The sequence below is a fragment of the Gymnoscopelus braueri genome, assembly GCF_963280865.1.
Source record: "Gymnoscopelus braueri genome assembly, chromosome: 12".
Classification (NCBI taxonomy): Eukaryota; Metazoa; Chordata; class Actinopteri; order Myctophiformes; family Myctophidae; genus Gymnoscopelus; species Gymnoscopelus braueri.
Genome location: NC_137614.1, coordinates 42058744 through 42071944, shown reverse-complemented (window position 1 = coordinate 42071944; position 13201 = coordinate 42058744). Strand labels below are relative to the sequence as shown.

The 13201-nt window shown below is 41.4% G+C and overlaps 1 protein-coding gene across 1 annotated transcript in view; it reads right to left on the bottom strand.

Annotated features, from left to right (window-relative positions):
- The window catches only part of LOC308096293 (copine-9-like), a gene marked incomplete at both ends in the record, with an annotated part of 121719 nt that overhangs the window by 88129 nt on the left and 20389 nt on the right, over positions 1 to 13201 (bottom strand). The window contains 1 exon segment of the mRNA XM_080443680.1: positions 5485 to 5531. Within this exon segment, the coding sequence (XP_080299806.1) occupies positions 5485 to 5531 (47 nt within the window).

The following is a 13201-nucleotide window of genomic DNA, read 5'->3' as shown; positions in this document are numbered from 1 at the left end:
AGAGGCAGGTTTGCCCAGAGCTCCAGTGAGCCTAGAGCTCCAGTGTGCCTAGAGCTCCAGTGCGTCTCTAGACTCTAGAGCTCCCGTTGCCTAATGAGCAGTCTCATTAGGCAACTCACCACAGCTGAGAAGAGGGAGGAGGAACTGACGAACCGCAGCTGTGGTTCATTCCCAGCCCTGCATAAAAGTCCTCTCTCAGCTCTACAGTGAGTGAAATGAGGAAGACCAGAGACACAGGCAGAAATCTGTGCCATCCCTGTTTTGTCAGAGACTCTATTTCAGTCAGGAACTCACATCAAAGTAGATTTAACCATTTATTGGTTAAACAAATGGAATACAGTTAAACTTGGCATTAATGGCTCCGCTCTTTAACCCTTCCATTGTGTTAGGGTAATTTTTCAAGTTTAAATGGGTAAAAAGTACCCTTTTGGGTAAATTTTTACCCGTACACCACTATGTGTCACTATTTTTAATAATACTGTTTTTTTTTAAGTTAAAAAACTAAAACAAGGATTTTTATAAAATAAAAAATAATTGAAAATAATTAAATTAAAAGTTAAATCACGGGTCAAATTTGACCCGCTAACACCAAATTTGACCAGTGTAAAAGGGATACACTTGTGGAATGCCCTACCAACTGAAATAAAAAAAAATGATCTCAAAATATTTAATGGAAAGGTTAAATACTGGTTGAAATCAAACTCATGTTAGGCACGTTTTAAAACGTTAATGTCACTGCTTTCATGAATGTAATTTGGGAATGTTATTGTTTTTGTACTTGTTTAGATTAGAGCTTCATGCATGTCCTTTTTGTAACAGAATTTTTTACTACGTAGATATTTGTATAGAAAGGTCTAACCAGGGACTGGGGTCGCAAATTAGCCTTGGCTATGAACCCCATATACAATGCAACGTTGTTTCATGTTTTATAACTTGATTCATTGTTTTTTGTATTGTCCCTGTCAAATAAACATATAAATAAAAAATAAAAAAGTGTATGCAGGTTTCTAACACAATGCAAGGGTTAAGATGTTCCCTAAATTTTGCCAAGCAGCATGCAAAGAAAATCAGGGAACGCTATATGCAAAACCCCCCACAGGTTTACAGTACAAGAGCGGGTCCATAGCAAGACATTTAATCAGAATAACTTGAGTCGTGCAAACTTGAATGCAAACTTGAATGCATTTTAACATTGAATTCAGTTTAGAGCCATACAAACATTAAATTCCAGTTTACTTAAGAGCCATGCACACATGAATTTCAGTTCAACATTCAGTTTAAACGCTTGAGTAATGCAAGACTCAGAACTAAAAGGTGGAGGCTGGGGTGGTGGAGGAAAGTTTTGCCAGCAGCAGCAGAAGCGTGTGGCAGCAATTGAAAAGCAGAGATCCAGTGTAGGAGGAAGCCGTATGTAAACGGACCGCCTTGTTGAGGGAATGAGGTGTGATTGGTGTGTGGGAAAGCGTGGCTGATTGAAAGCAATCAGCAGACTGACAGTTGATTACAGCTGAGCGTATGTGCCCTGCATGAACTAACGCGATGCTTCATTTTTCTCCTCTCCTCCTCTGTAGAATCAGAAGTTCAAGCTCTCAGTGACTGGGAACCCCTAACCAGCTAGCTGCCTGCCCACTACCCTGCCAAAGAACAACACCCAACACCTGCCCTGATCCCTTCACCACACTCTACACCTAACCCATTTCCTTCCCTTTAAATAAACATGCCTACAGGCTTCATTCACCTCTTTGCCTTCTTTGCAGGACAGGACTAATTGTACTGCTGACCTACCCAACCCTCTATCTATCCATCTATCTATCTAGTACCATACTTAAAATGACATTGATGTGAATTTTTCTTGTCATAACTTTCAGTGTTTCAGTTTTTTTCACTGTCAACCCCCCCACACAACTATGAAGGCATGATGTGCTAACGAGGCATTATGTCAAAGCCAACAAAGGATTTGTCTGGGTTTGCTCTCAAGTGCAATTATGAACTCACAATTTTGCTGTGTGCGTGTGTATGCTAGCATGGGCCCGCAGTGGGATGTTTGCTCTGCTGATTATGGTGCAAGTTCATGGTGTGTTTTTGATTAGGTCCTGTCATGTTAGGATGAGGGCGCGTGAGGCGTCTAGACGCCAGCGGATCGGCACTATCAAAGGCCCGGCGACACACATCAGCGCCAGTGGATAAATAACTGAGAAAAAAAATCATCTCGTCAGAGGCAAATTGGCAAGGGAGACAGGGTTTTGAAGGTTGTGGTGTGTGTGTGTGTGTGTGTGTGTGTGTGTGTGTGTGTGTGTGTGTGTGTGTGTGTGTGTGTGTGTGTGTGTGTGAGTGTGTGTGTGAGAGAGAGAGAGAGAGAGAGAGAGAGAGAGAGAGAGAGAGAGAGAGAGAGAGAGAGAGAGAGAGAGAGAGAGAGAGAGAGAGAGAGAGAGAGAGAGAGAGAGAGAGAGAGAGAGAGAGTAGAGGCGATGGATGGTGAATTGAATGCCAAATCACCTGGTCCATAATATGTGACGAGGCGAGGCCGACAAAGTACATTTCTCCTGGAGTCCTTGGTCTTTTCTTTGGCAGGTCTGGTATAGGCAATTCTTCCATTTTAATTTGTGTACACACTGTGCTTTCCTCTGTCCTCGATGTCATGGGCCACAAACAGCCCATCTACAAGCTTACAGATCGGTTGCTTTCAGCCTTGGGGAGTTCAAACCTCTCTAACAAATTGAAGTGGGGACATTCCGTTTTCATCAAAGCATTAAGAACAACTCCGCCCGCTGGATTTCAACTACATTTTCAGCCAAACATTTTTTTTTTCAGAAAAGAAAGAAAAAGAAGCCCTAGGGTGGGTGCATATGTCCTTGTAACTATGTTCCAATAGTAATGCAATATACTTCTACTATTATTCTGTTGTGTTCTGTTATGTCCCAAAGTTGTAGATGGAACTGAATATGTAACACACACAGTGTCTCTAGTCTTTCAACGTATCACAGAAAGTTAGTGATGATATGTTTTTGTAAAGAGTTTAAATAAAAAAGGTAAAAAAAAAGTTAACGCTTTTGTTCAGTAACAGGCAGTGTTGGGTAGTAACGAATTAATAATAATATATTACTGTAATATTATTACTTTTCCCAGTAACGAGTAAAGTAAGGTATTATTCTGCCAAAACGGTAATATAATACCATATTACTCGGTCAAAAAAGGCCTCGTTACTCGTTACTGATGACAAGCGTCTTTTTTGTTACTCATTCATTAATTTACTCTCTCTCTCCGTCTCTCGTAGAGGCAAGTTGTCGCATCATGCAAAAATAGAGTAGATCTACAAGCTATCAACCTACGTCAACAGAGATGCTTTTTAGCTTCCAGATCAGTTCTTTTTAGCACGCAGCCTGCGCACAGTTATGACGTAGCGCATGACCCATATGCGTCGTGTTTTCCTCCGCCGTCTTCAACTTCAAAAAGCTCTCAAACTTCTATTTTGAGGCACGGAATTTACTTATAAGATATCGTTCGGATAGAATTTAGTTGTTTAACTTCATATATATGGTCAATTAATCATGACAGAGCCTATTTAAAAATAGAGAACCGGCAGGGGGCAGGCAGACACCCATTGTATCCGAATAAAGCAACCTATTTTCGGCATGGCCCTTTTCAGAAGTCCCCCTGCGTCACTTGTCTGGTGGTCGGGGAAACAAACTGCTGATGAGGAGAGGAAACAGTGTTCCTCTCCTCTTCTCTCCTCTATATCATTGGTTCTCAAAGTGGGGTCCGGGGACCCCCAGGGGTCCTTGAGGGAGTTCCAGGGGGTCCCCAGCTAAATGATAGATTATAGGCACCAAATGGACCCATAACGGGTCCATTTGGTTCCATTTGTACACTCTCAGAGTTAAATTGACATAGATTTTACAATATAAATTGCGGTCCAAGTGATAGAAATGCCATTAAATGGGGGTCTGTAGCCCTAATGCATGTCAAACTGGGGGTCCTTGAAATTAAAATGGTTGAGAATCACTGCTAGAGCCGTAAAAAATCTTCTCTTATGGGGGTCCCTGGCATATCTTTTGAAATGGGGATCTGCGGACTAATAAGTGTCAATTTGGGGGTCCTTGACATGAAAATGTTTGAGAACCACTGCTTTATATCTCCTCTCCTCTCTCCTCCCCCCTTGCACTTTGGCTAATTAATATTGACTGGTGTAAGATATGTTGAAAAGGTTAAGAAATGTTCAAAAAGTTTACTTTATTGTTTCAGTTTTTGAGAGGCTGCAGCCAGTGTGTGCAGTTCAGATTGATGTTGTTCCTGTAAGGATAATTATTGTTCCAATTCCAAATATGGAATTTGCAGCAGCAAAATACTTAAAAGGATAAAGACTGTTGACTGTTTTCTATTGTTCCATTAAATTGGATTCAGTTCTAAAAGGCAAAAAACTGTACACGTCTTTTCTTTTGCGGGGGGCGCGGGGAAAGTAATATAAAGTAATACGTAATATATTACTCTTGATTCCAAGTAATAAGTAATATAATATTATTACTTTTCAAAGGAGTAATAAGTAATAAGTAACATATTACTCTCCTAAGTAATATAGCCCAACACTGGTAACAGGGGTCTCCCCATCTCTCAAGCTCTTTTCTTTAGTAAAAAGACAAACTCATAAATCAGCTAAATTTCAATTATATTTTTCAGGTCCAGCCCAATTTAATCCAATCAGTAGAGAGAACCCCCGAAGATATTTTATCAGCTTCAAAGTTTGCGTCCCAGTTCCAAATGTGTCCCAATGTTTTTTTTATTGTTTAATCACTTCCAATTTCACTTGTTTATCCTATATCCTGGATGAGTTATCTCTCCTGATTGGATACAGTTGGTACCCCAACATGAAAATGTATTTTCTGTTTACTAAAGAGCTGGAGAGACAGACTTATAAAAAAATAAAAATAAAATCACATACATACATAAGTTAAGTGATATTTCCATGTACATTAAATACTTCTGAATTTAGCCTATCCATACCATTAGAAGCAGTGAAGCAGTGAAGCAGCTGTTTTCTTGAACTGACAACATTTCATCACATCAAAACCACAAACTGAACTTTGCAGCTTTGAAATACATTTAAGTCACTCAGCAGGACTACAAGCTGCATGCCAAGCTTGTCTTTTCTGTACCTTCAGGTGTCTAAAAAGAGAGAAAAGATATGACAATTCCTCCCAGAAGGAGAAATATTCATCCCCTTTATGCATTAAACATGACAGAGATGTGGGACTTTTCCAATGCCAATTATGTTAATATCTACGTTTCTACGGAACAATTAGCATTTAACTTCTAGCATTCTCTGTGGGGAAAAAAATCTTAAAATAAACACGCCTTATTTGAACTTGCTGAAAGATGAAAAATACAAACAAACAAACAAAAAACAACTACAATGAGTTTGGGTAGATAATATGCAGTCAGACACGGTCATTACAGGGGAATCAGACAAACTAGGTCAGTTTACAGTACCTCTCTCCACTCCTTGGTTCCAATCGCCTGCAAATACAACACGACCACTGGAGGGGTGGAGGGGGGTCATAAGAAAGACAAGGGGAGAGGAAAGAAAAGAGAAGAACTTTAGAAGAAAGTATATAATTAAAGCTCTGAGACAGACAGTCAGCGTGGTAATGAATTGTCCCAGACGATGGCGCATTCTTACGGCTGACAGGTGCAAAACTAACTAAATCAATGGGATCCACCGTCCAGCTTGATTACAGCTGAGGCAGAGTCAATAAGCTATTAACACCACTATTAGACCACCATTGTTAACCTGAAGTGCTTTATTAACCCATTTAGACCTGAGGCAGATTCTAAAAACGCCTTCTAAATCCTGACCTAAGTTTTCTGAAAAACTTAACAGCAAATGTTGCTATATATGTATACTGTACATAGCAAGAAGAACCCCAAAAGGGGTTCCCGTCCTGAAAGGTATAGTTACAAATAGGGGTTCCCGCCCAAAATGGGTTAAATGGCAAGCGGGGGATGATAACAGTAAATTCAGTGCAGTGGTGGAAAGTAAATAATTACTTTTACTCAAGTACCGTACTTAAGTATAATTTTGGAATACTCAACTTTTTCTTTAGTCGGGTATTCCCATTTTTTCCATTTTTGTTTTTCATAGCATTTAACAGTTTAACATAACAGTTTAAGAGGTAGTGAAAATAGCAGATCTACAAGCCATCAGCTTCTGTCTGCTTCTGTCTGCTTTCTGCCTGCCTGCCTGCCTGCCTGCCTGCCTGCCTGCCTGCCTGCCTGCCTGCCTGCCTGCCTGCCTGCCTGCCTGCCTGCCTGTCTGTCTGTCTGTCTGTCTGTCCAACTTGCGGACATTAGCTCTAATGAACTTTAGATGATCTGTACCAGTGGACAATTAAAAACGCATTTCCCCATAACGAGCAATTAACAGGAGGCAGATGAGGGCACCGTGGCCTCTCACCACGGCAACAAGTAACACGCATGATCAGAACTAAGTTCAACGCTTTGCACCCCACCCCTGTCTGATGAACGTCGCTGTCAACGGTCTGATGGAGTGACAGTGTCGCACAACAATTTCTCATTTGACCAATCGAACCCGATCAATTCCTCCGGCCTCGCGTTTCAACCTTGCATCTGATCGTCGCATCGTTATGTTAGAGGAGCTAAGACGCAGGGAAGAGACACAAGTGAGGGATGTGAGGATCAATGAAAGAAACATTGGAACAGTTTGTTCAAACAGAGTTCAATGGGTATACAGGTATAGTAGTAACTTATTACATTTTTTTTCAGGTTTTGAAGAGATCATTATCTTTTGGGTCAAAAGGGTCACGGTCACGATCAAAGTAGGGATGGGACGATTATGGATTCTGGTGGTACGATTATAGTGAGAGAATTAATCATTGTTTCACGATTATTACGCATACATTTATTCCACAAATCTATCGATCACATGAACTTTTTTTTTATTATGATTTCTTGTATTTTCCCTACAAAATGTCTTTGTTGGCTTTTTTAGTAATACAGTACCCAAATAATGTAGTATCCAAATAAAACATAAAAAATAATAAATTAAAATAAACAAAAACTGTATCTCTTTGGAAGTAAAAAACATCTACATTCTTAAAACATCCATATAGGCTGCAGGACAGGACCTCTGTCTGCAAGGCTTTTCAACAACTACAAAATAGTTAATTCCTGAAAGTATAAAAATGGACCTGGGGAGTTGCCCCAGGTCCATTTTTACACTTTCAGAATTAATTTAACACTCAAGGCCCCCCAAGCGATCCCACCCAAAATCACCAACCTAAGCACCCCTTAGGTTGGTGGTTTTGGGTGGGATCGCACTGCACGCACGTATTCTCCACCGTTTTTGCTGATTAATCACATTGCAGATCAGTGCTACAATGGAAGTGGATTACTGTATTTCACATGAGCTCCCAAGAAAGTATTTTGGGGGAAGTTCTAAAATGTCGTAACTTTCAGTGCCCCCCCCCCCCCTGTATAGTATAAATGTATATTTTCCTGTATGTAGGTTCCTAAAATAATAGGCTAATAGCAAAGCACTTGTCAACATGCATGTTTATTTGTGCATAGCATGTATGTGCGTGCATGTATAAAGTACCCTCTCACCCACCACCCCCTAAAAATAGGGCTCCCCCAAAAGAGCATAACAGCAGTTCAGTCAGATAACTCACGAAAGATTGAGACCAATAATAGCGTGAGAACATTTTTATTTATAAAATCGACATCTGCTCGGTTGTCAATCCTTAATAAATGGATTGATGACAGTCCTCCAAGTGTCCTACTGTGGTTTGAAAAAGTGTTACGCTTAATGCCCTTGGAGAGACTCATTATGTTCTGCTGGGTACCTTGGCTGAATTTGTAGAAGCATGGCTGCCATTAGCGCCACATATAGGGGATGAGTGGTCAAATGTCTTGTGTATTGGAGTGACGGAAGATGCCAGTTAGTTGTCATACTAATTGGGAGGCAGGGGATGGATAAAAATGGCTCGGCTGTATATGGGAGAGATGTTGTTGGCAGCGATATTGTGATGATTTTCATATACTGTATTTGGTGTGAATAAGTTACTTATGATTTGTCTTTTTTTGTTCTTATGTCTTTATTGTATTGTTATGTTGGGTTATGTTGTGCCCTATGTCTCGTCATGCTCGTGGTGTATCGTCTACCTTTTTGTTTAATACAAATATTGAAACAGATAAAATGTAAATACAGGTATGAACATTATATTTGATCTCGGCGTTAAGGCTCTGCTATACATTACTCCCTGCTCAGCACATAAGCAGACAACCATTTAAGAGCAGGCCGATATACATCTATAACAACCCCCCCCCCCAGGGGAAAACAGAACCCTTAGGGAAAGCAGAGCCTACTGCTGGTGGCGAACAGCCTTTTTGCATGTTGTTGAAGGCAAGAGGGCGGGTGGGCGGGTGGGGAGAGAGCCTGGCGACGCGAGCTATGTTAGTGCACTGAGTGGCAGTTGGGGCAAACGCAGTCCCCACAACATCATTTACGATTCTGTGCCTATCGGTACATAACTCGGACGGCGCTTAGTCGACTAGCAGACCATCGGCCGGTCGTCGCGGGCACTCGCGCCTGGAGGCGCTCGGGCGCGACTCCTCGGCCTCAAGGTCTGCTGAGTCGGCGCGCCTCCGTCATGGTCCAAAACTATACTTTATCGACGAAAGAAAGTAGTCTGCGGTTGTTTGAAAAAGTATTGTCCCAAGCGGGAGTCGAAACCAGACTTTCAATGGAAGTGGATTCAGAGTCTAATGATTAACGAGGTACGCCACTTAGGCCAGTGCTGAAATGGGGTATTCGGGCTGTATTAGAATGTGACGTCCTAACTCTTCTAATGTAGAGGAAAGAAGTCCCCGCCCGCGCGGCCGCCCAATAGGGGAAGGGCGAGGCTTCCCTCAACAACATGCAAAAAGGCTGTTCGCCTGGTGGTGCTGGGGTGGTGGTGGGAGCAAACAAAGCACATACAACATCAGTGGCAGCACTGACAGCAAGAGGAAGTGCAATGAATCAGGTGAGCTTAAGTAGACCGCCAATTTGGTCAGCTGCTTGACATGTCACATACATACATACATCGCCCACATAGCGCTGCACATGTGTATAAACCTGCTCTCGAGTGTATCTACCTGAACTAGCTCGCAGGCTACGCATCACAAGTGACTGCGTCCATCCATAACAGATGTGACACACACCACACAAAGAAAAATACATCTATTCCCACTTTTTTAAATATTCAATTTAAAGGCATAGTATGTAACTTTGCCATGTGTTTAATAATGAGACAAATACATTTTCTACACATCATTTCCCTATATACCAGCAGTCATCAGCCACTATAGTGTGGTGATGTTCACCTGCAGAAACACATTGCCCTCTCACTGTATTTGTATTAGTATGTGTTTTGGTAGCCCAAAAACACCCTGTCTATCAAAACAAGCAGTGGCATTGGTAAACATTGTATTTATAGTGTTTTTATTTAAACACAGGGTAAAGCTGCAATCTATGCCTTTAAACATAACCATAACCATACACTCACAGGTTTACCAACACATTTCTTGATGACTACGAAATGACTACTTTCACATCTTGATTAATGTTTGCTCTTGCTGCGATTGATAATTCTAAACGTAAAACATTGAGAAAGGAAAATTCCCATTTGTTAACACAAAGGTTGAGGTTTTCACCTTGACACAAGTATGTTTTAGTTTCAGCAACTCCAGAAAGAATCATCATTCAATAAAGAAAGAGTGTGATACACATGGAATTGAAACTTCAACTAAATCATACAATATATTAACCACTTGAGACCAGAATATGTCACTCCTGGACATTCCCAAAATACATGCATTGAGGACAAGATATACTGTACAGTATGGTCACCGCAGGGAAATTTGTTCTGCATGGCATCAAATGTATTGCTACCTATAAGGCCTCTTTATTTGCTACCTCAAGGCTTCTCTGGGGGTTCTCGATAACTTCATGTCATATCTTTGGTTCTCCTGTAAAATCCTTAATTTAACTTTAACTCTAAGAGTGTAAAAAACGGGTTCCATTTGTATACGATCTCTGAGTTACAAATGGATAAATGAACACTTAGGACTTTAGTATCCTTTCAAACTTTATTCTTTCCTTGATTGCCTGTCCCTTTCGCTGCTGAGCAAACCACTCTTAAAAGCATCAGTACTTTTCTGGGTCATCTAATCTCAATCTGTTCTTTCTCATGCACTGTTTTTTCTCTGCCTCATCAACTCTGCTTTTACATCAGTGTGACCCTCTGTCGTGTCATGCTTTTAACGCAGTCACAGTCAATTTCTTCCTCCATAGCTTTTGCTGTTGTCATTACTCAAACATGACTTGGGAAATAAAGAGTAAGTGCCAAGACATGTGGCCCATAGGTCAGGAGCCTATCTCCTGTTTCTGTAGTGTGTACGCTACAAGTACATCTCCCAGCCATGATGTACAAGTACACCACCTGTCGACATGATGCTAGTATGCAGGGTTGCCAGATCTACTTAATATAATTTCCCCACAATATTTCATTTGAAAATAGCCGATCTACAAGCTCGCGACGCGTTGTGAGCTTGTAGATCTGCCTTTTTCAAATAGCTGATGTATATGTTAAAGTGCTCATGTGGCCCATAGTCGCTTCTTTTGGGCTGGTTTTCCTAGACCTGGTTGCTTGTTTCTCTCACAGTATCTGGCAACACTGCTAGTATATCGCAGGGACTTACCCCCAGCCTAACCCTTGATGCTGAGTGCCAAGCAGGGAGGCATTGGATACAAATTTTAAAGTATTTGGTACAGTATGACTCGGCCGGGAATTTAACCCAGACCTCCCAATCTCAGGGCAGACACTCTTAACCCTAGATCCCAGAACACTAACGTTGGGTGAATTTCACCCGAACAATTGTAATTATGTGATTTTCATAATGTTGCTGATGTCTGAGGTGGGCGGGTCCTTCGGTACCTTCAGGATGCTCACTGACGTCATAGAAGGTGGGTTTGTTTCCCCGCTCCCATCCCTGTTTTTTTCTACATGCATGGTAAAAAAAACACTGAGCTGATTTGTGAAATAAACATATCCTTTAAAAGCCCTAGTTTATACTTTGTCGTACAATGGTGTCATGGGGCAAAAATAGCAGATCTGCAAGCTCACAATACGTTTGTGATTGTGATTTTCTTCCATAATGACATGCCCAAAATAGGCACACCAGGTTCCAAGTGCTTAAAATGATGAGGTGTAGTAGACTGTAGGGGACCACATCTCAATGCTTACTGTATTAGCACACAGCATTCTTGATCTGAAAACAATTACAGTTTTAATGGATTAACGGCATAAGGCGCACGCATGCACGCGCACAGAGTTTTCTTTTCATCTCTTTCTTTCTCTCCAGAGAGTGTTGTTTCTAGTTGCTCGTTCCTTCAGAGTTTCAAGTGTCTGGCTGAGGGACAGATAGTGTCACATCGCAGTGATTGTCCAGGAAAACATGTCATTCCTCTCCTTTCATCTCATCTCATTTCACCTCACTGGTTCGGCAAGTCACCTGAAAAATGATTTATTTCCCCAGTTTTTTTTTGTCATTTAAGTGATTTATAAGCCACATTATAACTGACACTTTTTTTTATTATTTTACATGCACAAGTTGTTTCACTTGAAATGTTATATTTCTGCTTCCTCGTGCAGACTGCAGTTAAAGTTGAAGGACAATTACATTAGATTTGCATACAGACTGATTTTGATCCAGTTATGGAAACTTATACAAAAACATACTTTTCTGAAAAAGTCAAAATAATTGCGTTTAAACAGTCTTTCAAAAAGGGTCAAATCTCTAGCAGGAGACATGCCCTAAGCCCTAACAGTAATAGTGTAGTATTGAAATGTCTACAGCCATGACCAGTTGTACCATGTCTGTCTCCCTGTCTCTCTCATTCACATTCATTGTCTACCTCTCTCCAGTCTTTCTCTCAGATTTCCATCATTCGTATTCCTACTTCACAAGAACAATGTTGGTGTATTTAAGAGAGTCGATTAAAATATGTAGTTTTTTGTTTGTTTTGTTTTTTAACCAGCATAGATTATCAACTACAATCAAGGCTGATCTTACCACTGGTGATATACAGTAGGTTAGCAGCCTAGGCAACATCCCATTCCCGAGAGCTCACCAAATTTGTATTATAATTCTGAATGGTGACATTTGCACGATCAGATTTCTATCGCTGCATTTGCATGTCACATCCACCGTGTGGGTCAGTTAACCTTGTTGGAGTGAGAACCCCGATTCTAGCTTGTAAGCTGGACAGGATACTGCCTGGGAAGGGCTCCTAAGTACAAAAGGAGGATGGAGCTAAGTGATGTCGATTGCAATCCAACTAGCATATTATTAATTTGATTAACATTTATTGAGGTGACTTCATAAAGGGTGTGTGTGATTGCATTTGTAACATCCATGACTCAAACCCGGGTCTCCCACGCGGAGATGGGCACTAAAGCCAAACATCTTAACCACTAGCAACTAGCTAGCCTATAGGCAGGTCCACACAGACACACAGAAAAGGCAGATGCGTCTATTTCCCTTTCTTACTGGGTTTGCGAGCTCAAAGTCAGAGGAAATGGATGTCTCTCCCCAAGGGCACAGGATAACAACACCTAAACTCGACAGGGGACTTCTATTAATTTGGGTCTCTCTTGGTGTCGACCGTGTCCAGAGTGTGGCCCATCTGACAGATTGCATGCTTTATGGAAAGTGACTGGGATAGGAGGGGCCCATCTGGCCAGGCAGAGAACGGCCAAATCATCAGGTGATTCCCTGCCTCTTAACTCCATCTCAGACTCCCGGACAGCATTCTGCCTGGAAATGGACGGGCACACCGCTGACTCTGAAATGAAATGAATCAGCCCGACAATTGAGAGCCACATTAAGCTGTTATTTGGAAGAGAGGCTGCTGTAGTGTGGCAAAGACTCGGAACAGCCTGAGTTATACTTGGTTGAGAGCAGGTGCCGCGCACCTAAAATAGCCGATCAACAAGCGTCACGCTGCAACATGTTGTGAGCTTGCAGATCGCTCAGCTCTGTTTAGTTCAAACAAGTCACACAACAACAGCACGACAGTGGCTTATCATATCACGTCTGACTTGACAGAGGCAGGATCTAAGCTCACAAATGAAAATCGATGTGT